This window comes from Rissa tridactyla, chromosome 19, assembly GCF_028500815.1.
Source record: "Rissa tridactyla isolate bRisTri1 chromosome 19, bRisTri1.patW.cur.20221130, whole genome shotgun sequence".
Classification (NCBI taxonomy): Eukaryota; Metazoa; Chordata; class Aves; order Charadriiformes; family Laridae; genus Rissa; species Rissa tridactyla.
Genome location: NC_071484.1, coordinates 3,237,319 through 3,261,530, shown reverse-complemented (window position 1 = coordinate 3,261,530; position 24,212 = coordinate 3,237,319). Strand labels below are relative to the sequence as shown.

The 24,212-nt window shown below is 55.8% G+C and overlaps 1 protein-coding gene across 4 annotated transcripts in view; it reads left to right on the top strand.

Moving 5' to 3' along the window:
• The window catches only part of SCN4A (sodium voltage-gated channel alpha subunit 4), a 49,443-nt gene that overhangs the window by 4,128 nt on the left and 21,103 nt on the right, over positions 1-24,212 (top strand). For 2 of the 4 annotated variants that reach the window (XM_054224530.1, XM_054224527.1), the window contains exons 2-14: positions 9,768-10,066; positions 10,381-10,501; positions 11,466-11,553; positions 12,232-12,360; positions 12,498-12,589; positions 14,278-14,586; positions 16,433-16,496; positions 16,860-17,001; positions 17,881-18,093; positions 20,451-20,606; positions 20,833-20,956; positions 21,650-21,888; positions 23,978-24,151. In XM_054224530.1, the coding sequence (XP_054080505.1) occupies positions 9,803-10,066; positions 10,381-10,501; positions 11,466-11,553; positions 12,232-12,360; positions 12,498-12,589; positions 14,278-14,586; positions 16,433-16,496; positions 16,860-17,001; positions 17,881-18,093; positions 20,451-20,606; positions 20,833-20,956; positions 21,650-21,888; positions 23,978-24,151 (2,115 nt within the window). In that variant the 5' untranslated portion in view covers positions 9,768-9,802. Of the gene's footprint in view, positions 1-192; positions 344-9,764; positions 10,067-10,380; positions 10,502-11,465; positions 11,554-12,231; positions 12,361-12,497; positions 12,590-14,277; positions 14,587-16,432; positions 16,497-16,859; positions 17,002-17,880; positions 18,094-20,450; positions 20,607-20,832; positions 20,957-21,649; positions 21,889-23,977; positions 24,152-24,212 lie in introns of all 4 variants that reach the window. The other 2 variants (XM_054224529.1, XM_054224528.1) reach the window with 2 other exon arrangements.

Sequence of the window (24,212 nt, the reverse complement as noted above, 5' to 3'; positions counted from 1 at the left end):
CTCAGTTTTTGGGTGCTGAATCCCCACCCCCACCCCCCCCGCAAACATCTCTGGCCTGCGGTGGGTGCGCGGGGGTCTGCAGAGTTCCCATCACTCGCTGCACCCCCCGGTGCCGTTTTGGGGTCTATTCAGAGGCAATCGGCCACCCTGGTCCACAAACCCTTCACAAAAGCAACCATCCCTCTTGGCCAGATCCTGCGTTGCTGCCCCCCTCGCTCCTCGAAGCCGGCGCTGAGTCGCGGAGTGAATTTTGCAGATCGGCACCGGCGTTTCCTCCCCTGCCCGCACCGCTGCCGGCAGGGATGCGACGGACGCCTGCGGCGAGCTGAACGCCCGGCAAATGGTTTATCAGCGGATAAAGCCGATGGGCAACAATTCCATAAAACCCCGGGGAGGGTGGGGGACACCCCAGTGGGTCCCGTCGTACAGGGGAGACCCTGCACATGTAGCCGATGGATTGACGCTGTGAGCGCCGGAGCTGCCTCCTCTGGTCCCTGCTAGGAAAATGCCTGACGTCATAACGGTTTGGGGGAAAAAGGGCACATTTACGGGAATTGGTTAAAGAACACAGAGTCCTGCCTTGACTTGGCTGTGCTAATATTGAAAATAGCATTTTCTACTTTCCAGTGTGTACATAAGGGGCCCAGGAGCATCATCCAGGGCAAAAGGGCCCCATGGAACCGCTCCGGCAGCTCCGTCTTCCCTCAGGGAAACTTGCTGGATCTAGGGGTAGGAGAGTGAGCCGGCTGCCGGTAATGATGAGGCGTCGAGGATCATTTTTGAGGATCATTTTCGGCAAGTTGGACTAATGAGGTCATTTATATGGAGGGGAGGAAGCAGAAGGTGGCGGATCCTTTGGGGAGTTCTGAGGGCAAAGATCCCAGCTGTAGCCTCCGGAGATGCTGGGAAGGGTGCTCAGCTTCTGCGCCTGTCTGTTTATCCGTCTCCTTCCTTCCTTGGTTATTTATACAGCCCTTGGGAACATCACCGAGTCCCCCTTATCCAGATCCAAATGGATCTGAATGATCCCTGGGGAGCTGGAAGGCAAGAGCGGAGTGCGGGGCTCAGCGCCTGGAGCTGGGCATGGGGTGGGCTGTGCTGGCCGCAGGTGCCCCACGTTGGTCCTGGTTTGCCTGGTGTCCTGTGTGGGGTACAGGGGTACAGAGGCTGCCATGGGAAAACGGGCATCCTCCAACCCCGGGATTGGGCCTCGATATTGCCGATCCCGCGGGAGCATCAGGTCCGGGATCTGCTCCCGGGTTGGGGATCCCTATGGTGATCCCCGCGGTGTCTCTCCTGGCATCCCTCAGAGGTGGCTGCATCGCTGTCCTCCCATTCTCCCCAAGGCCGGGGGACCCCATGGCAGGTAGCAGGTCATGATGGCCCCACATCATCCTCCCTTCCCCCAGCCATCCCCTCCCAGATCTTTTCCAGGAGGAGGAGCGGGAGCATTGGATGACACCGGAGCGCAGGCAGTGGGCAGTGGGCAAGCACAGGGTCCCCGCTTTAACCCTTCCCCGCCTGCCCGAACCTCAACCGCAGCCAAAATCCCCCCAGAATAAACCCAAGCAGCCGTCCGCCCTGGTGTCCCCTTTCCAGCAATCCCCTCCCGGGGGTCCGTAGGGATAGCGGGGGGGACACAAAGGAGGTGGGGATGGGCTCGTACCCCCCGCCGCATCCTCCAGCTCCGGGCAGGAGGGGGTTAGCGCGTTACCGCAGGATGTTGCAACCTCCTATTTCCATTTGTGGCCCAGGAGAGTATCTGAGGACTTCACAGCTTCCAGCCTATGCACGCCACCCCCCGCCTTAAGCACATGGAGGTACCCTTGGTAGGGCAAACAGGCATTGAAGGGCCGGCGTTTGAGTAAGTTCAGGCCAACAACGACCAGCGAATTGCATAAAATTAATTTCCACCCCGCTTATGATGCCGGTGGCAGGAGTGGAGGCACCTCTGCAGGGGATGTATTTTGGAGGGGTCAGCGGTTTATGTGGTGGAGGGGGGCTGGTGCCCCCTTAGCGTGTTCAGCGTCACGGATTCGGCTCTCCAAAGGCAGGCAGCGACGGCGCAGGCTCGGCCCCGTCTTTGCAAGGAGCTGGGGAAGGGAGCAGCCCCTTGCCTGGCACCCATCGCGGTGGGACCCGGCTGAAGGTGCTGCTGCAACGGGCCGTGAGACACGGGATTGGGCATCACGTCCTTCTCCTCCTCCGCGTAAATCCCCCGAGCACCGGCACAGCCCTCGGCTGGCGGGTGTCCTTGTCCCAAAGTGCATCGCAAGGCAGGGGGTGGGAGATGCATCGCGTCGCAGAAAAGGGGCCGGAGAGCCTTTGGAGACCTCCTCTTGTTCTGCTCGAGAAAGGCAGCGTCCTGCAGGCGGAAAGCAGCGAAGCAGCGTCGTTCCCATAGCAGCGAACTCATTCAACGTGGCCTTAAAATCAAGCATTTGGCCCAAGCAACCGTGCCAGCATCGCTGGTGCTGTGGGTGACACGTGATGAGTGACCTTGGCTGGGCTGGACCAACCTGGGGGACCACGATGGCACCTGAAGAGCTTCTCAGTCCCCCCGGTCTGGCTGGGGAAAGGCATTCGCCAGCCCTGGGCTTGCTCTGGCATTTTTTTCCAAGGGCTTTCGACACACCATCCCTTTTGCTCGCCATCAGGTGATCACAGGTAGCGTAGCCTAGCTTCCCCCAGGTCCCTGGGATGATGGATGCTGCTTGGAAGCATCCTGCATTCCGGCCAGTACAGTTGGCTTGGGCCACGCTTCAGGCAAAGGAACAAAATACACCAAGAGGAGGGTAAAAAACCACAGTGGTGACAGGAGTCGGCACGGGGGGGGACATGTCACTAACGGGAGCCAGCGGTGCCGGCCAGGCTTGGTGGGCGAGAGGCTGGTGTTTGAGCCACACAGCCCATGGGACTTCCCAGCCAGGAGCTTAAAAAACTCATTAATTCAAAAGGCTAATGCTGGAAAATGAAGAATTAATTTTTTTTCCTCGCTCTTAAAAGAGTCTTCCAAGCCCACCGCCATTTGAAAACAGAGTGGGAAAAGGATCGGGTTGACTGCCTCTTAATTTTTTTATTTTTTTTTTTTCCCCCGGTGTTATTTTCTTTTCGTGAAACTTTAGCCCCAGCTCCCTTTGAAAAAGAGCCGCCAAAAAAAACCAGAGCGAGTTTACCGTGGGCTCGGCACCGCCGCGGTGGCGGAGCTCCGGCGTCCCACGGCAGCGCCGTAAGAGGTGTTTATTTGCAGAAGAAGATTTTTGGAAATTTTGCGTGTCTTTCCGGATAGCCTTTGTCATGTAGTTACAGCAAAGCATTTGGGGACAACCATATATCTGGGGATAGTAAACATCAGACTCTTAAATAGCACATTATCGCGTGACTGAAAGGGACATAAACTTGTTTATAAAATTGCTAATTTTGTCTGGCACAACTGAAGGGTGTTTATCCCAGTTACCACTAGAAACTCATATAATCTCGAAGACGCTCATGCAGCTCCAGGCCCTGCGCGTTAAATCACCCATGTGCATGACCTAAAGCCGCTCTCTCTCCACCCCCTGTGCTATTTGTGGGCAGAAAAAAACCCAAAACATTTCACAGTAGATTTTTTTTTCAATTTCCCCCACTTCCTTTTTTTTTTTTTTTTTTTTCCCAAAAGCTGGGGAAAACACAGCAGGAAATAAACACCCCGTAGGACTTTCTTCGCGACGTGACATCCATAGGACCACGCCGGAAGGGGTTTTTTTTTCTACCAATATCAGACTTTACAACAAAGCACGGTGCACTTAAGCGTCACAAGAAAAGCCAAATATCCCAAAGCTCAAACAAAACCCACGGCAGCAGATGGCATTGCCACCACAGCACCAGGGTGACATCGCCTCTGGCGTCGCAGCCTCCACCCGGTGGGGTTTGGGGCTGTTTGGGGTCCCTTGCTGGGTACAGTGGCAGGATTTGGCCCTGCTCATTCTCCTTCCCACCATGGTCCCACCACTGAGTACTGGGTGTACGGAGGTGGGAAATGCAGAGGGGATAAGGACAATGCTATTTATCATAGAATCACAGAATGGTTTGGGTAGGAAGGGACCTTGAAGATCATCTCATTCCACCCCCTGCCCTGGGCAGGGACACCTCCCACCAGCCCAGGTTGCTCCAAGCCCCGTCCAACCCGGCCTTGAACCCCTCCAGGGATGGGGCAGCCACAGCTTCTCTGGGCAACCTGGCCCAGGGGCTCACCACTCTCAGAGGGAAGAATTTCTTCCTAATCTCTAACCTAAATCTCTCCTCTTTCAGTTTAAAACCCTTCCCCCTTGTCCCATGGCTCCCCTCCCTGATCCAGAGTCCCTCCCCAGCTTTCCTGGAGCCCCTTTAGGGACTGGAAGGGGCTCCAAGGTCTCCCCGCAGCCTTCTCTTCCCCAGGCTGAACCCCCCCAGCTCTCTCAGCCTGTCCCCACAGCAGAGGGGCTCCAGCCCTCCCAGCATCTCCGGGGCCTCCTCTAGACAAGGAGGAGCTTTCTCATCCCCATAACGCTCTCTGTCCTCTGTGGACATGTGAACGCTGTCCTGACCGCTCCGAGTGGCCACGTTCTTGGGCTGGGTTTGAACCAAATACACATTCTCCTGGCAGCAGGTCTCCCAGCCCACGTGGGTTTGGTTTTTAAAACCTATTTAATGTGTACAGGGGTGGAGGGGGAACCTGCTGTGGTGGGGGGGGACGGTTCAGGGGGGAAGTGGCAGGGTTGGGAGAGCGAGACCCATGGCATCTCCTGGGCGAGCGAGAGGCTGCCTCGGGGACCGGCAGCGTGGAGGATGGATGGTGTTTGTAGCAGCGCTGGCGATGCACATGACCGAGCACCCATCCCTGAGCTGTGACTCATCCCCAAACCCTGCGGTCCCAGCTGGTCCCCGTTGCACCATCCTGCCCCACCCTGGGTGTCCTTGGGGGATAAATAAGGGAGGGATGGAGAGGGTTGGGTTGCCCTGTGTGCCGTCAGCCTCTAGGTGCTGGTTTGGGTGGAGGTGGCGTGTCCCAGGAGGATTTGGGGTGCAGGGAGTGGGTGCTGCAGGATTGTGCTTTCGGTGTGCTGTGATGGGCTTGGGTTGTGCGTGCAAACAAGGTCTGGTTTCCAGAGCTTTTGAGCTGCTTGGTGCCAGCTTATCTCCCCCGGCATTAACTCGTAGCTATGAGCGTGCGGGCCAGCCCTGGCTTCTCTGGCACCGGCTCTCCCAGAGCTGGCTCTTCACGGGCTTTGGGGCACGAGCGCGTGGTTTCCACGCTAATCCCTGCTGCAGGGCACCCGCCCTGCGCCGCACACCGCGAGCTCTTGGCTGAGCATCATCTGGCTCTGCTGGTCCTTGGTGAGTGAAGCTGCTTTACACTTGCTGGTGACCACTCGGGTTGTTTTCTGTCTTGGACTCGTGTCCCTGTCGGCCTCTTCTAGGGTCTTTCCAGAGTGTCTCCTGTTAAGAGGATGAATTTTGAGGGCAGGCTTGCAGGTGGCAGCTCTTCAAGATGTGTTGGGCGGTCTTGCTGCGACACTGCAGATACTCAGAGGGTCCCACTGCTGTCTCCGTGTTCCGGGTGTCCGTAGAGCTGAGAGATCTCAGGGGCAGCATGTCTTCACTTGAGACACCCCAGTTATACCTGTCTCTGTTAACCCAGCCCTGAGTATGGTGAGGGAACAGTTGCATCTCTCTGGGCTTTCCAGGCTGGGGGAGCGTTGCTGGGGAGCAATGCCCTGGGAAGGGAGGAGCAGAGCCCCGGCGCCTGGGTGATGGGCTGAACCCAGCACCTCCACGGGCCAGCAGGATGGGGGGAGGCCCCCGGCCACCCCGTGTCCCTCACAGCCACATGTCTGCGCACAGCGGCCAAGAAAGTCCTTCCCCCTCTTCCTCAGCCCACGGGAGGTTATTTTCTGTGCAGGGATGAGGTGCCAATTCTGGATGGGGTGGCTCTCCAAGCTGTCTCAGACAGGACCCTGTCGCCCTTCCGTCTGTCCTGATTATAGAGAACGTATTACGCAGCATCTCTGGTAGCTTCCAACCCGCTCTTGTTATTTTGGAGGCTGATTCGTTTGTGTGGCCTCAGAGGAGCAAAAAAAAAATATCAGAGGAAACTGAATTTCTATCAAAGTGAAGGCCGTGGGCTCCTGAGCAGGGAGCTGCTCCCAGTTGCCTGCTGGGAATTGATGATGCTGAGCTGGGGAGCACTCATCCATGGGGAGAAGCTGGGGAGATGCTCATCCGTGGCGTGCCAAGGTGTCGGACATGGGCAGTGTGTCCAAAAGCAACAGCTCAAGTGTGTCACAGTAAAAACGGAGTTATCCGGCTTAGCTGGGAGTCCAAAATCTACGAAGGCAATAAATAGCAGATCAGAGCTTTGCGGAGATGTTTTAAGTGACTAATTTAATCCTAGAGTCATTAAGGTTGGGAAAGATCTTTAGGACCATTGAGTCCAACTGTTAAATTCTTAGCATGAAAGCCGATGGGGCGAGAGTCTGCCTTTAATAAGGGGCTCTGGGGGGACCCATGTCCTGGGGAGAGCTGGGGCTGAGCCCCACCGGGCGACTCATGCCAGGGGCAGCACCTGTTACTGCGCCTGAACTGCTTTTACCTATCGGAGGCGCAAAGAGTTTGATCTCGGTTATTTATAGCAGCTGCTATAAATGTGCCAGGCCGGCAGCAGAGGGGCTGTTCGCCCCGTCCCGGCGGCGGAAGGTGGCTGGTCCCAGGGGGAGCTGCTTCACTTGGGGTGGTGGGACACGGCCGTTTCCCACCCACACGCTGGTGTGGGAACTGGGCGCGCTGCGGGGGGAGAGGGGTGTTCAGCTGGATCCCCCACAGAGCCTGCGTTTGGCTCTTGGCCCCTTCTCTTTTGGGAAGCAGCGGTCGACCAGAGATGCTGATGGCTCCAGGGCTGCAGTGTGTGGGACTGGGATACAGGCTTAAGTCCTGATCCTGCTCCCTGGGCTCATCCCTCTATCCCTGGGTGGCCGCGAAGGGGTCAGAGCAGGACCAGACGCTGCAAAAGACCCCCTCAAAAAAAAAAAAAAAAAAAAACACAAATAATTTCCAAAGGGCAACATCCCCTTTGAGGAACCCCCTGTTTAGCCTTGGGCAGAGCTGCCAGCACTTAGCATCAACCCCTGGGGCTGCCAAGGGCTGCTCCATCGGCAGCTGGACCAGCGTGGCACGGCACGGTGGCTTCAGCCCAGCCAGAGGAAGAGGGGACACAGGCCGAAAGCAAAGCCGGTGCTTCTCGCTCGAGCTCTCCTCCTGCGCTCGCTCCTGCCGGGGCAGGAATGAGCAGAGTCATGGGGCTGGAGAAACTTGACTCCTGCGGTGATCGCTGGTGGGAGCTGGCACCAGCACAGCCACCTCCGCCGGGACCGCAGCAAGCGGGGACAGGGCATTGCTGGGGGGTTTGGAGGGGCAGCACCCAGTGGGAGGCTCCGGGGAAGACCCGGACCATGCCGCACCCCATGCATTGAGGCCTTGGAGAGCAGCGTGGAAGGGGCTGGAGCCCGACGGGGCGCTGGCGTGGCCCACAGCACGCGCTTGCCCTAAAAGCTCTGCAAAACCCCATTTCCAGGGAAATTGAGCTCCTGTAAGTTCTCGGAGTCCCCAGGAGATGGGGTGGGTTGGTCCTCCCCCATGGGTGCTGTGGGTCCTGCTTGTGCGCGCATCACTGCATCCCCCGTGGGACTGGGGGCGAGAGAGCCAGACGCAGCCCCGTGCTTTTCGGCTGGAGCTTCGAGGCCGCTGGTATCGAGGGAATGCAACGGGCAGGATTCCAGAGCCGCTCAAGTGGAGTGTGAAATGGGTGTAAATCCAGAATAACTGGATGAGAAGAAGCAACGGTGGTGCCCTGCTGACCCGCTGCCGTGGCCACTGTCCCCTCGCGGGGACGTGTGGTGGCAAAAATTTCCCTTTTTGCTTCCTTTGAGGTTCCACCTTTGGGGTGCAGCAGGCCTGGGGTGAGACGGGGCTGTGCCCCCCTGGGGTGGCTGCTCCAGGCTCTCTGTTTTGCAGCGATTTGGGCCAGAAGCTGGTTTTTAGGCAGTGCCAGACTCCACTTTGCAGTGCTGCGACTCAGTTAATCCGATTAGACAGCCCTGTTCAGCAAGGACAAAACTCTCCCTCTTCTAAAACAGGTTTAACTACAAAAAGTGGTGCTCTTGCCACTTGATTATTTTTATTTATTTTTTTTTTTAAAGCTTGCCCCGTTCCAAATGGCAGCAAGTTGCTGCCATCCCTCTACCAGCTGCCTTTTGATCGCGCATCAAAGCCCTGGTGCTGGAGCCACGAAGGGGCTGTTCAAACGCTGTGATGGAGATGGTTTCTGCCAGGGGGGGCCGGTCCCTGCTTCATCCCTGGGGCTGGAAGCGATGACGGGGGGGGGGGGTGTGTGTGTGTGAGCAGTAATACCCCCACACCGGTGTGCTGCTGCCCTTGGCAGAAGAAAATCCATTTTGCCCACCGAGAGTCAATTCGGCGGCGATAGCGAGGGAGCGCGGTGGTTTCTAAAACGCAGTTATCCTGCCCTGCTCGAAATCAATACCTCCCTTTTGCCACTGCTTTTATCACTTGGTTTTATAATCACCATCGGAACGTGTCGATACTGTTGCGCGCCTGGAGTCGCTCTTCCCATCAGGGTTATAAATGTCCAGTTCTCCTAAATTACAAAGGGCTGAAGGTTTCCAGCTCTCAGCACGGCAGGGCTGGGGCTGTCGGGAGTATCGATCCTAAAGCTTTTTCAGCAGCATCACGTAAAGTTTTGGTGCACAGAGGAGTCGCTGCTTGCCAGTGGGACGCCGGTTTTTGGGGAGGGGGAGGCACAGAGGTGCATCTATCCCAGTATCCCCGCAAAGCGGGATCGAGTGGTGCGGAATATTGGGCTCGTCTCTGACACAAGCTGATGTTTGGGGGTCGAACAGGTATGGAGGGGAAGCTGAGGCAAGATTACTCAAAGAAAGAACCTCTCTGGTGTCTAGGAAGCCTTGGCCAGGGGTTTCAGCCTCCCTCAGGGCATGGCAGCTTGTTCCGCCGGGTTCAGTCACCCGTCTGGTCCCCGCTTTGTTCTCTCCAACCCTTTTTGTTGCTTTGCTGCTCAGTGGAGCCACTCTTATCTCTCCCAAATGGCCCATCCTATTCCTGTCCGGGGAGTCATCCTGATCCCTGTAACATTAGAAAGTGTCATTATTGCCTTGCTTTTTGGTTCAAGATAAGGCTTTAACCCCTTCCTCTGGGGAGCAGAGCCATCCGGCACTGCAGGTTACTCGTGTTTCCTACAGGACTGAGCTCCTCTGGCTGAGGAACCTCTTGCTTTGAGCACCCCGCGTTGTTGGCGCAAGGTGCGGGAGGAAAGCTGTCCATGCCCTGCGACATATTGCAAAGGGGAGACGGTGCCACTGACGCCGGAGGTGTTGTGTTTTGTTGAACAACCCTGTCTAGGTTGTGAAATGGCGTGTCTAACAACAGCCACCTGGGGCCGGGGACACCAACTGCTCGGCTCATATGGTGCTCAACCTGATGGTTCTTTTTGCTGGGGGGCTGAATGGGGGTCTGAGAGGAGAAGGAGCACAGGGGGTGCTCCATCCGCAAGCGATCCATGCGTGATAACCTTTCTTGCAAGTTCAATATTTCTGCAATAGACCTGTTTGCAAAAGCCCACCGAGATCCTGCCATCACCTGGCTTCAAGGGCTGAGCAAAAAATGCCCCAAAACGGCACCGGCTGGCATTGCCTTCTCAGCCCCCCTCTCCCCAGCAGGCTGGGTGAAGGCGTCCCGGAAGCAGAATGAGAGGATGGCCGGCCTGCCGCACATCCCGGGCCCTGAGAACCTCCGCCCCTTCACCCCTGCCTCGCTGGCTGCCATCGAGCAGCGCATCGCCGAGGCAGAGGCACTCAAGCTAAAGCGGCAGCAAGTTGAGCTGCCCGAGGAAGAGGAGATCAAGCCCAGCAGCGACCTGGAAGCTGGCAAGAACCTGCCCCTCATCTATGGTGACCCACCGCCGGAGCTCATAGGGACTCCTCTGGAGGACCTGGACCCTTTCTACAAGGATAAGAAGGTGAGGGACACAGCTTAGCCCATGGGTAGACTTGGCATTAGATGTAAGTCCCAAGAAAAAGACCAAAGCATGGACCATCTTCTTCTTTGCACCATGTTCCAGGCTCTCACATGAGCCCATCTGGGTGATCCACAGCCCCAGACTTCTGTGGTTGCTTCTCCAAAGCAGAGCATCTGTTCCTTAGCAAAGTCTCGAGCCTTTGGAGACCCAAAGCATGCAAAGAGGTCCTACCTCTAATGGCAGCACTTGATCCATGGGTGTTTCAGGGGTGTGCAGAAAGGCTAACCCATCTTCCTTCTCTCTTTTCTCCACAGACATTCATAGTCCTCAACAAAGGGAAGTCCATCTTCCGCTTCTCGGCAACCCCTGCCCTCTACATGCTGGGGCCCTTCCACCCCATCCGCAGAGGAGCCATCAAAGTGCTTATCCATTCATATCCTTGCCCTCTGTGGTGCTGCTCCATGGCCAGGTCAAACCCTGGTGCTCAGAGTGAGAACAGCCCTGGGAGAGGGCTGAGAGAAGTGTTTCATGATGGTGTGGAGCAAATCTTCTGGGCTGGCCGCCACTATGGTCAGGACTCACTGCCCAGCCATCCCAGTGCTTTGGTCCCTTCCCAAGGAGTAGGTGTTTGGACGCTTCAGGCACATTGGTGGCACCAAGAGCTCAGTCTTGGTTGAAGAAGGGAGGAATCAGTTTGGTTGGAGAAGGGAAGAAACCTAAGTGTTGGAGCTTCCTAGGAAGAGGCTCAAGGTCTCTGAGGACTGGAGACACTTGGAAAGGAAGGAAAATATTTACAGGTCAGAGGATCCTGTCCCGTCTGGCAAGTGGGTGAAGGAGCTTAACGGATGCTTTGGGAGAAGGAAGGCAGAGGAACCATGACGTTGGAGTACAGGGGAGGAGGCAACTTTGAACTTTTGATGTGAGACAAGCAGAGATGGAAAGACAGGAAAGGACCCCAAGAGCAAGAGGAGCACTAGGATGGGTGGGAAGTGATCCCAGAATAGCTCTGGTGGCAGGAGGGTTTGGTGGCCTGGAGGGAGGAGGAAAAAGGGGGGATGTTTGTGGCAGAGGGAACAGACAAGTGGGGAACGCTGTATCATGGGGTGATGGAGAGGAAGGAGCACAGGGGACAAGAAGGGAGGCAGAGCCAGCACCATGGAGACGGGGAGGGGAGCAGAAAGGGAGGGCAGGGGCCAGGACCGTGCACGGGAGCAGGGGGACTACCGGGAAAGCGTGACCACAGGACTGAGCTGGGAGAGAGCCGCAGGAGGAGTAGGCCAGGGCATGGGACCAAGATGGGAGCCAGGACGAGAGGAGTAGGGGTGCTTGGCTTCATAACCGTGTGAAGGGGGGAATCTAGGCAACAGCCGCAGCATTTCTCCTTGACCAGGTTTTAAATTATTCAGCATGTTCATCATGATCACGATTTTAACCAACTGCGTGTTTATGACGCTGAGCAACCCCCCGGCGTGGTCCAAGAACGTGGAGTAAGTTTCTTCCTCCTGTGACCTCCCCCGGCCGTGGGGGCCATCCCAGCTTGGCCGTCCTCAGGAGGGACAGGACCAAGTCTGAGAGAGGGATGTCAGGATCCAGGCACCCTTCAGAGGAGGAGAGGCATCACTGGGAGGTGCTGGTGGCCCTCTTGATCTCAGGAGGGATGTCCATGCTCTGCATTAGGCATTGCAAAGAGTGGGAGCGTTTCAGGGCTGCCCAAAATCTGGTGGGGTCCCTGTGACAGGAGACAACTGCAGAGCAGGTCGGGTCAGGTCAACAGTGATAGTCTGGAGAGGCTGAGCAGATTCTCCAGTCCAAGGAGTATGGACAACCAGCCCCAGGTGAGAGGGGAAAATCCAGCATTTTCTGCTGTGGTTCTGCACAATCAGGTCTCAGCTGGGTTTTACAGAGAACATGGTGGTGTGGGACATCAGCAGGGATCAGAGGTGTTGTAGAATAGTCACCAAAGGGATTGGTACATCAAAATGTCCCAACTTTCCTTACAAGGTGAGGTGAAAACCTCCCCCAGTGCTGAAGCACCCCAAGAACCCATCAGCCCGGGTCCCCCCAAACTCAGATTCCCAAAATGGTCCCATGGGGGGACAAAACCTCATCGTGAGCTGGCCCTTGGACCCCGGTGAGCATCCCCTCAGTCACCGTTCCCGTTTCAGATACACCTTCACTGGGATATACACCTTCGAGTCCCTCATCAAGATACTGTCGAGAGGCTTCTGCATCGACGACTTCACATTCCTGCGTGACCCGTGGAATTGGCTGGACTTCATGGTCATCTCCATGGCGTGAGTTTGGTGGGATGGGGGGAGGACAGGAGGCCTGACCACTGCACCCAGGGAGGGGACCCTGGGGAGGAAGGCTGAGAAACAGGAGGTGGATGCCCGGCAAAGCCCTTGAAGCTCTCTCCTCTCCTGTCCTGCAGCTACATTACCGAGTTCGTGGACCTGGGGAACATCTCTGCTCTCAGGACCTTCCGTGTCCTCCGTGCCTTGAAAACCATCACCGTGATACCAGGTGAGACGTGAAGAAGGGGTCTCCTCTCCGTATCTTCCCCTTCCTCGAGCTCAGGTTTTCCCACGGTTCACAGCAATTCCTTGTTCTTTTGACAGCTCTAAGAGAAAACAGAGGAAATAAGGTATTCAATATTTATGAATAATTTTCCACATAATTCAGCTTTTGGGTCAGGTCCTGCTGGTTTTACATCTTGAAATTAGCTGCGCTCACTCGGTTGTTTGGCCAGGGAAAGCTCCTGGTGGGCCAGATGTGGTGTTTTTAGGGCTCCTCGGAGAGGCCTTAAGTGGACTTGTGTTTATGGGCTCGATAAACCGATATGCTTTGTTTGGTCCTTGGAGCCATAAACTCAGGTTTGTCCCCACTGCTGACTGCTCTGGTTCTAGGGTTGAGATATTTGGTGGGTGACAGTGCAAGAGCCGGCGTGCCGAGTGTTTAACATCACCCCAAACATCCAGCCTGTGGTGTTAGCGGCCGTTTCCCAAATTTGATGCCGTTTCAATGCCCTGCTTTGGTACCACCTCGTGCAAGCTCACTGAAATGATGGGTCAGACCCCTTGAAGAAGCATGAGATTGAACTGAAAATGATGATTTCTTGTGGTGAACAAGTTCTTGCGTCCCTGCGTTTCCTGATCTTTAGGGTTCATATTTGAATGTTTCTTGCCTCTCTCAAACAGGCTAAAAATTGCATTTAGGAAAACAGAAGCTGATGCTTCTTGCTGGAATGACATCCCCCCAAGAGGCTTTGCAGAAATAGCCATTGCGAAAATAAGCGGTTTTAGAACGGCGCTCCTCAGCAGTTTCCCAACATAGAGAAGCCCTTGGAGAACAGGGTTTTACCTAAATAGTTTGGGGAGGGGAGGGGGGGGAAACTGGCACGATGACAGGGATAAAAATCATGTGTTATCAGAGAACTGCCTCCGCGTGAGAAAGCTCTGTGCTCAGAGCTGCTTTTAAGATCAATGTCAGGATGTCCCAGCATCACCCATCAGCCGTGTAGACCTCGGGTGACAGGAACAACATCCTCCATGTCAAAAGCTCTCCGAGGATCTGTGGGCGAGCCTTTTCTGCGGAGGGAATGGCGATGCTGGGGGGGGAGAGATGAGTTAATCCTGATGCTTAATGCAGATGTCGCTTTGTCACCTTCGCTCAGACACGATGGGGTTTCTCGAGCTTGAAGGGATCAGGCTGGAGGGTCCATCTGAGCTCCTGACCACCCACGGGACAGCAGCACGTTGAGGGTGTTGGACCACGGAGGCTTTTCGGGAGCTGAGAGTGGTGCTCAGCATCTTCCAGCTGGGCTGGCAAACAGCTTTTCCATGTGCCACAGCAAAGTGGTCTACCCTAGTGGTTTGGGCCAAAAAAAAAAAGGACAGATTTTGGCATTTGGGCAAAACTTAAAGCCAAAAGTAATTGATGGCTGCCAGGCTGGGGTGGGCTTTGGCTTGTGACACCCGGGTTAAGGTTGGCATGGGGAGGCTGGGCTGGCACTTGTGTGAGGGTGACAATTTTGGGGGAAGGGTTTATGCTGCCCAGCAACATGGGGCACAGTGCTGGGGGTCTGAGCACATGGGGTGAATTTGGTGATACCACATGTCCCCACCAGATCCAGCACCTTTTGGGAACACCATAGCACGTTCTCCACAATTAGCAAACAAGGGATTAGCTCAGTAGTAACACCTCCCCCCTAGGACTGAAGACGATTGTTGGGGCTCTGATCCAGTCGGTGAAGAAGCTCTCGGACGTCATGATCCTCACCGTCTTCTGCCTGAGCGTGTTCGCCCTCGTTGGTCTCCAGCTCTTCATGGGGAACCTCCGGCAGAAGTGCGTGCGGTGGCCCCCCCTCAATGACACCCTGCTGGGGGACTTAGGGCTGGACAACGACACGTTGGCCAATGAAACGCTCTACAGCAACTTCACCGACGGCATCGCCAGCAACTTCACCAGCAACTTCACCAGCAACAGCACCTTCGATTTCGAGGCCTACATCAACGATGAAGGTAAATGCTCATGCATGCCCTTCTCCATTGACCCATCGCTCTGGTTTGCTCCTCAGTTTCTTTGGTCTTCTTCCCTGTCAGACCAGCATGGTGTGCTTCCATGGATCTTCCTGTTGAGGTGCTTTGCAGGGAGAGATGTGACCGGTGGGTGAAACAAGGGTCGTGCATACTCACAGGGTGGACAGATGGGATCAAATCCTCCTTGCCAGGGAAATGCAGTCCACCTGGGCAAGCTAAACTCCTCCAGAAAGGTTTCACCATGGGGAGACCTGGGCAATCCAGTGTCTCCATCTCTTCCCACTTGCTAGTGAGGGCACAATCTACCCATCGTGCTGGACGCTGGTGAGCAGCTGCTCCATCTGGCTGGTTGCAGCAGGGAGACCAAACCCTCCAGGAGCAGATGGGACTTTGGGTGGAAAACCAGAGGGAAGGATGCAGGCATGACATTTCTCACCCACTTTCACTGTTCCATCATAGCTGGGTCCTACCCCAAGTACCGTGGTGTCTAGGGAGCATTGCATGCAAGCACGCAACACCGTGACAGCAGAGAGGAGGGGAAGGAGGGAGAGATGGGATCAAGCACAGGTCCTCAGACAGGTCTCCAAGTTTGCTGCTTTCCAACCCCTTCTTTGTAACAAGTTTGGTCCAAAAAAGTGTGGTGGGTTTTTTGTTTTTCTTTGGTTTGTTGTTGTTGTTGTTGTTTTTTTTTTAAACTCCATGAAAATGTAAAAATCTCAGAAAACCTGCCTGGCAGAGCTGCGCGGTGGCAGGATGCTCCGCGGGGACGTTTCACGTCTCATTTAGGGCACTGGGCAGAGCTCAGCAGAAGGTCGGGTTACATCTCGGCTGAGCTGCTTTGCCCGACTGTACGAGTAGCTCTGGCATTAATTACAGGAAGGCTTCTTGGTAGGGGTGCAAATTCAATATATAGGATCTAATGAGTGCAGCGCAAATAGCAACAGCACCCTGCGGCCATGCATTCAGGTTAACAGCTATTGGGGCCAGGCCAAAAAAACATGTCGCCCGGAGTTTCACAAGCAGGGCGTCTCCTCCACGAGCCCACGTCGGTTAAATAAAAGCCTGGTGGCAAGAAGCCAGGCGGAGCCGGGGATGCTTTGAGGGAGCTCCAGAAATCCCTGCGTGGCTTCCGGAAGGGCTGTGATGCCCAGGATGGGGGTCCGGCCGCCCTCTGCCATGTCCTGGGGCGGGTGTCTCCAGGTGCTCGTCTGTGTGTCCCTGGGGGCAGGTGATCGGTGGTGCCACTTCTTGGCAGCTCCTGCGGCTCCAATTCTGTGCTCGAGATGTAAGGAGGAGCTTTAAGGACCCCCGGTCTGTGAGTGGGGTGGATTTCCCCACCCCAGGTGGGGATTCCCCCACCCAGGTAGGGGCTGGTTGGGATGGGAGCAGCAGGAGGAAGGTGATGGCCACGGAGCAGCAGCAGACCGTTTCCCCAGGCTTTTTTGGGAGCCCTGCAGTCCCCCATGCTCGGTGCTCCCTGGGAACGCTCCACTGTTTTGTACATTTTCCCAGCAAAACAGACCGGCCCTGGTCCTTTGAGCAGATATTAACCCACCTTCCCAGGATGCCTGACCCCGGCCAACCTGGCTGTTTCCAGAGCTCTTTATGGGCTTGGGAGCCATCTAGTTGGGTCGGTGAAACGAAGCCATGAGCTCTGTGAGCTAGTGCCAAGTAGTTCAATGCAAATAGCAAAGTCAGCAGAGAGAAGATAACCCAGCGCCTGACGCGGGGATTCAGGGAATTTCCCTGACAGCAAGGAGCTGCCAAAAATTTTCAAATCAATGTATATTTTTTTTTTTTGTGTCTTGTTCTTTCGCCAACTGCAAAGCCAATTTCTACTTTCTGGAGGGAGCGCTCGATGCCCTGCTCTGCGGGAACAGCAGTGACGCTGGGTGAGTGCAGCTCACGCTGGCAGCCGGGGTCCCCTCTGGCACCGCGGGAGGGGACAAGGCAGCCAGCGCAGCCTGTTGGGAACACTGATGCTTGGGTTGGGATAGGACCGGGGTTGGGAATGTGGCTGTGCAGGTGAATGGTCCGGGAATCCTGACTGTATCAGCTTGGAGGGGGTATCAGTCCGGGCATCCAACTGTGTCATTTTGGAGGGGGGGATCAGTCCAGGCATCCAACTGTATCAGCTTTGGGGGTTGGTCCTGCTGAAGCATCTCAGCACCTCCGGGGGTGGAGCATTCCGCTGCGGGTGCAGGAGGGGCAGCTCTGGGGGCTCACACCAGCTGCCCCCGCGGCTCCTTTGGTAGGAAGTGCCCTGAAGGGTACCAGTGCATGAAGGCGGGGAGGAACCCGAACTACGGCTACACCAGCTACGACACCTTCAGCTGGGCTTTCCTGGCCCTCTTCCGCCTCATGACGCAGGACTTCTGGGAGAACCTCTTCCAGCTGGTAGGTGCCCGTGGGACCCCTGTGGGTGGGGGTGGGGCTTTGGTGCGAATTTTTATCCTTGTGCAAATTCTCCTTTTGTTTTGATGCTGCCCCTGGCATAGGATATGGAAAAAGGCAGTTGAGTGGAAAGTCGCGGGACCTTGTCCCATGATGTATGGCTCTAACCAGGGTCAGCGGAGATGGGGCACCGTCCCATCTAGCTCCTCAACCCGAGCAGTGCAGAGCATTTTCCAGAGCAAAGCCCAGGCTTGCTTCAGCTGTATCATGGAAATTGGGGATTTACAGGAGCCTCTAGTACCTCTTCGGCTTGAGCTGAGGGAGAGGGGAAGGGGGGAAAGCCAAGTCACTTGTACCCTGGATTGAATCATCCTTTAGGGAGAAGTTGCAGACACCATGAAATCCCAGCGGGGTCCGGGGACTGTTTAGATAAAAGCAAGCCTATGCCTGAAGGCTACACGCGTCCTCTGGAAATGATAAGGCCCAGATCTGGAGTTAGAAAAGGACCGCTCTTGGCCCAAGGGTGAGACCTATGAAGTTGGGGGCTGACAGACATCAGCCCCTGCCACGGCAAAGGGAGTCTCTGATGAGATACTGGTCCCATCTCCATACACACTTGCAGCCCTTGGGCTACCAAACAGCACGCAACAGCGTGGCTGGGTTTGCCGAGACTTCTGGCTGTTTCACACAAGTTTCATCCAATGCCATGGACTGCAGAAAGGCCAAGTGGGCAATGACCAGCCCTTGGGGAAGATGAGAGCAAAATATTGTATGCCTACCACAAACGGGAGGGTGCCCTGGTGCAAGACCTTTCATCGGAAGCATCGCCAAACCGATATTGTGCCGAGGTGGTGTGACAGCCCGTGCCTCCTCTTTCCACAGACGCTACGTGCAGCAGGGAAAACCTACATGATCTTCTTCGTGGTGGTTATATTTCTTGGTTCCTTCTACCTCATCAACCTCATCCTCGCAGTGGTGGCCATGGCTTACGCAGAACAAAACGACGCCACGATGCTGGAGGAGCAGCAGAAGGAGGAGGAATTTCAGCAGCTCATGGAGCAGCTGAAGAAGCATCAGGAGGAGCAAGAGAGGATGGTTGGTGGAAAGTGTGGAGGCCAAAATAAGGGACCTCAGGAACAGGGGAAGAAAAGGGGAGGCAGCGACAAGAGTGGTGGTGACTCTGTTTATGTAAAATCCAAGAATAAGCCCCGTTTGGTCCATAGTAAGCAAAGATAATAATTAGAATGATAGAACAGTAGAATCATCAAGGTTGGGAGGGACCTTTCCGATCATCGAGTCCAACCATCAACCCGACACGGCCCAATCCCCCACTAACCCATGTCCCTCAGCACCGCGTCTGCCCGGCTTTTAAATCCCTCCAGGGATGGCGACTCCACCACTGCCCTGGGCAGCCTCTTCCAATGCTTGACAACCCTTTCTGTGTAGGAACTTCTCCTAATATCCATCCTAAACCTCCCCTGGCGCAACTTGAGGCCGTTTCCTCTTGTCCCATCGCTTGTTGTTTGGGAGAAGAGACTGACCCTCCTTTCGGGGAGTTGTAGAGAGTAACTATTTTGAGGGTCTCATCCGAATCAAAAATTTGAGATATTAACCTGGGGGGAGGGGGTGCGGGGGGGAAGAAGGGGAGAAAAAAAAAAAAACCCCAAACAAAAACAAAAAAAAAACAAACAACAAAAGCTGAAAATATTTAATTTCCACACGCAAAATCCAGCACAGGGAGCACTGGGAGGCAGCAGAGAGGTGCAGCGCTGAATTGTGGTATTGCTTGAAAGGAGGAGGTGAGACACGAGGCGTAAAAGGCCCCAGAACTAACAATATACCTCCCCGCAGCACGTCAAGAGCAGGAAACCTGGCAGAGAGCCCGCCCGGGCAGATTGTGATCAGGGTTCAAAAGAAGCGCTGAAGGAAGCCAGGGCGGTTGCAGCAAAGCTAAAGGCGTTACCAAATCGTTTGCTTTTGGCAGAGGCTGGAAACAGAAGAGAGGGCTGGAGGGGACCCCGCGTCTCAGCCGGGGAGGTGCTGGTGTCCTTGCAGGAGCTGAGGCTCAGCTCTCGTGCCCCAGCACACGAGCAGATACACGTGCCTGATGCTGCAGAGGGTTTGCACTGCTGTTTCTTCACGCTGGAGTCTCTAAGCTGCCTGAGTTTTCCACCCATTTGCTCCACTGCGGCCCCCAAGGTGTTGCCTTGGCCCCTTTCCAGTCCTTAGGAGTCTCTTTTGAGCACAAAACGCCTCCGAAGCTGCGAGTGAAAGCTGCTGTGAGGTCTGATACTGCAGCCCAGCCGTCTTCCATCTCTACTCATCATTTTGGCCAGCGTCCGCGAGGTCCGCGGGAGACACCCCTGCAAACCTCCCTGTTGGTCTGGGCAAAAGACCAGCTTCCTCGCATGGAGAGACAGACACAAAACAGTGTCTTCCTCTCTCTAGAACCTTTATCTCTCACCGCTTATCTGTGCCGAGCCACAACATCCTCCGAGGAAGTGGCTTTGCCCTTATCTGGCTGCTGCTGGTTGCAGGATGGGTCTCGGCAGGTCCTGCCCAAGGGATGGGGACCCCCCCCCAGGGCTGGGCATAAAGCTGATGCCATGGCCGGTTCCTCAGACAAATGAACCGCTGAGTTGCCCAAAGGCTTTATTATTTGTTTATTGTCACCTAGAGAAATGGGGAAGACGGAGGGAGTAAGGCTGAGAGGGAGGGCAAAGAGCCTACGAGAAACGGGTGCCCGGATCCATTTAATATCCAGCACCCGAGCCTGGAAACCGCGTTGCATCCCAGTGATGCGCAGTGGGAACAGAGAGGTTCCCACTCGTCTGTGGCATCCTTAGTGCTACCAGAAGGCATAGTAAACTTCAAATATTAATACCACTTTTTGTAAAGAAACAAAAAAAAAAAAAAAAAAAAGGATTGCATGCGTAAATTAAAACCTAATAAAACAACATTTGAAAAAAAAAAAAATTAAATTTTGACACAAACGTTCACAAATTCAGTGCAAGTCCAAAAATCTTGGACGTTACCTTCCAGCAAGAGCCTTGAAGATTTTGCTGCTTTTCCATTTGGGATGAAAGCCTGTTTCGAAGCTCGAAATTTCCTGCAAGGCAGAAATTAAGGGCGAGCCGTAACTTTGTCTTTCTGAATTATTCACCCTGGCCAAATGGTGAAGCAAGCAAAAAGGGAAAGCTTGCAACCTCAGGCACGTGTTTAGCTGCTGCAAATTGTTATCCCTCCTCATGGCTCGTGAGGATCCGAGTTTGCCGATGAGCTTCACCTCTGCCCAGGTCCTGCGGCAGCGCGGACTTTGGGGTCACAAAGTCCTGCCCAGGACGGTGCTGGGGCTCAATTTGCCCCCCTTCTTAGCCTGGTGGCCCGTAGTGATTGCGGGAAGCTCCCGATGGCTGCGGACAGGCGGGTGATGGAGACGTGGGTTGCTGCAGTTGCAGGAGCGACGATCCAGCAGCAGTTCCCTGCCCAGCAGCGTGGCCGAGAAGGAGCGCGACTCGGACCTGAACAGTGACCAGGACAAGGCAAAGGACTGCAACGGGCAAGTGGTCCCCAAGGTCGTGCTGGAGCGGTCCGCTACGGTGATTGATGTACGTGCTGGGCTCTGTCTCTGCCATCCCCTGAGGGTGCCCAACCCAATAAACCCCAGTGGAGGGACAGGCTTGTGCCCAGCTTGTGAGGGCTATGAGCCCTTCTGCAGCCCACCCAAGGTCTCTCCAGACCATGCCCCTTTTTTTTCTGCCTGGTCTATCTTTAAGTGCATTAAATACCACGCAGCACTCTGTGTTCACCCTCTGTGACCTCCTCTCCTTCTAGTTCAACCCGACCCCTGAGCCAGAGAAATCGGACCACAACCACCTCACCGTGGGCAACCAAGATGGGCCAGGCCTCGAGAAGAGAGTGGGGAGCGCCATCAGTGTCATCTCCAACGCTGTGGAAGGTACGTCCTTCTCCAGCCTGGGCAAGGGCTGTGTGCGCCGGCTGTTTTAGCCCAGCCCTTGTGTGTTGGTGGGCTTGGGGTGCTCAGCACGCACCAGTGATAGCAGCTGTCCCACATCTCCAGCCCCACGCGAGGGATGACTCTGGACCTGGGGTCTCCAAATGTGGCGAGGGCACTGCAGTGGTGCTCAAGCATGGCTTTTCGTCCCAGCATCGTTCTAAAGTAATCCCAGAGTCAATCAAGAGCTGTTGAGTGGCTTCCCAAGAACCGTTGTCTCAACTTCAGCAAAAAGCACCACAGAGTCAGCAATAACGGGCTTCTCGGCCCTGCCCTCCCTGGGAATGGCACCGAGCCCTCCAGCCACACCAGAGCAGTTCCCTTGGGTGTTCCTGCCATCTCAGCGCAGCAGGGACGCCTCAAATCCTGCCTGGGTGCTGAAAGCAGGATCGTATCCACAGTTCCCTGACTGATCTGCCTTTCCATCCCCCTCTGGTTGGGAGGGTGAGGTCTGCAACATCACTGTGCCTGGGCATGGGAAGGCTCCTCCTTTTAGCCCCCATATGAAACTCGTAGATGGTCTAGTGCTCGTTCAGGACCTCAGAAGAGGTCCCTTCTTAGGGGGTTACCACTTGTCCCACCCAGGAGAAGACAGGAGAAGCCTACACTGATGTAATTTTTCCTTCCTGCCCTCAGAGCTGGAGGAAGCTCACCAGAAGTGCCCGCCCTGGTGGTACAAATTTGCCCATACGTTCCTGGTTTGGAACTGCTGTCCTCCTTGGGTGAAGCTGAAGGAGTTTGTGAAGATGGTGGTGATGGACCCCTTCGTGGACTTGGGCATCACCATCTGCATTGTGCTTAACACAGTCTTCATGGCCATGGAGCACTACCCCATGACAGAGGAGTTTGAGAACGTGCTGACCGTGGGAAACCTGGTAGGCAGCTATAGATGTCCTGTCCTTCCCCGTTTAGAGCCACAGCAGCCACACCATCCACCCTGGTGGGAAGATCCCCCTTGCTGCCACTGTGTCACCAGAAAGCTGGGGAGGGACTTTTTACAAGGGCATGGAGTGATAGGACGAGGGGGAATGGCTTCAAACTGGAAGAGGGGAGATTGAGATGAGATCTGAGGAAGAAATTCTTTCCTGTGAGGGTGGTGAGCCCCTGGCCCAGGTTGCCCAGAGAAGCTGTGGCTGCCCCATCCCTGGAGGGGTTCAAGGCCAGGTTGGACGGGGCTTGGAGCAACCTGGGCTGGTGGGAGGTGTCCCTGCCCAGGGCAGGGGGTGGCACTGGGTGGGCTTGAAGGTCCCTTCCAACCCGAACCATTCCGTGATTCTATGCATGCCTGGAAACACTTCCCAGCTGCTGAGAAAGTGCTCTGGCTGTGGGGGCGGAGCTGTGTGTCTGATCCCATCATCCCCGTGATGGGTCGGGCTCCAGGATGGCTCAGATCAAGGGAAGTGATGTGGGGGTGGGATCCCTCACCCCCTGCTCCACCAGCTGCTGCAGCTTCTGTCTCGCTCGGTGCATCTCGGCGATGCCAGTGTGGCCACGGCCTTGCAGAGCTGCCCTGAGCTGTCTTCCACGTCGCAACCCAGGGTCAGGCGCGAGCTGCTGACACCACCATGTCCTCAACGATGCCGGGTGGCCACGTGGCAGAGCAGGGGCAATTCAGATGCTGGGAGCAAAGAGGTCCCCAGGCAGCAGGAGGGAGGCGGCAGTGAAAAATCACAAGCAGGACTTTTCCCACTGAAACCACTGCAAATCTGGGCTGTCCTGATTTCATGGGCACGTTTAGCTGCCAGTTGTGGCTGCTCCTGCTTGGAGCTCGGGGTAAAGGGCTTTCAGCTAGACGCAAACTGCCGGTGGGATGGGTCCAGGAGGCCCTTGGTGGCTTTGGGAAACGGAGCTGAGGGATGGGAGAGCTCGCCGTCTCCTCTCCTGCCACCTTGCCCTGCGCCAGCACCTGCCGGGGCCTCTGCGTGCACAGGCTCTGGAGTGACACATGCCGGTGCCCGAGCCCCGGGGAGGGGAAGGATGACGCTCAGCACATAGCTGCATTGTCTCTGGTTTCATTCAGGAAATACAAGGGGATTAATTGGCCGTTGCTCGAAGCACGGTCGGGCTGCAAAGACGAGCTCCAAGCTTTTCCTTCGGGCCAGCAGCGGTTTCTGGCCGTGCGTACACCCCGATGTCGGTGGGGATGGGGATGGTCTGCTGGGGAAGGGCCAGGGAGGGGTGGGAGCAGGAGAAGCAGCTCCCACTGAGCCACGGTCTCCCCCCACATCGCTTGCCTGTGACGGAGATGAAGACAGAAGCGTCTGCTGCCCATCTCGCTGCCGACAACTAACCAAGCTATAAGTAAAGAGAGCACAGAAGAAGAAAAGGGGACGCTTTGGGGCTGGCGGGGAAAGGGGGATGTCAGGGAGCATCCCTCGGGATGCCAGTGCCAGAAGCCTTTCTGCGAAGCGGAGGCAAGGACCTGCGCATCCCAACCCCATCCACATCCAAAACTTGTCAGCGGGGCCCCTCTGCACACGCCGCGTCAGGAGATTGCATCAAGGATGCTAATTGCCACATTGCTGATCCCACCCCGGAGTAATGTGATAATGCACCGCGCCGTTGTAGTCCCAGGAAAAGCGTAATGTGTAAAAGCCGGATCAGCTTTCGCAGGGCTCGGGGCCGGGTAGGGGCACCCCAGCAGCAGCCCAGTTCCCAGTGCTGGGAATCCCCACGATTCAGCAGTCATTTGAAGGGGGTCCCTTCACCCATGAGGCTTTTATTTTTAATTGCCTCCTGCTGACGCGCACCTTTGCCGAGTCTCTCCGGTAGCAATCGGTCCCCAGTACTCCCAGCCTGGCTCCATCAAGCCACACTGGGCAGCAGCTGGGGAGCTCGTTGTTAACCAGGGCTGGATACAGTGGGATGAAACGCTTTGGGAATACCCCAAAAAAGGAGAGGTTCTACCCACCCCATGCCAAGGACTGGCTTTCCAGCAAGCTGACGGGGTGCTGTTTCCCACAGGTCTTTACCGGGATCTTCACGGCGGAGATGGTCCTGAAGCTCATTGCTTTGGACCCCTACGAGTATTTCCAGCAGGGCTGGAATATCTTTGACAGCATCATCGTCACCCTGAGCCTGGTGGAGCTGGGCCTGGCCAACGTGCAAGGGCTCTCTGTGCTCCGCTCCTTCCGCTTGGTACGTGCCGTTGGGGATGAGCTGGGCCGAGGGGGTTTTGGATGCATTTGCCACCAGGGTG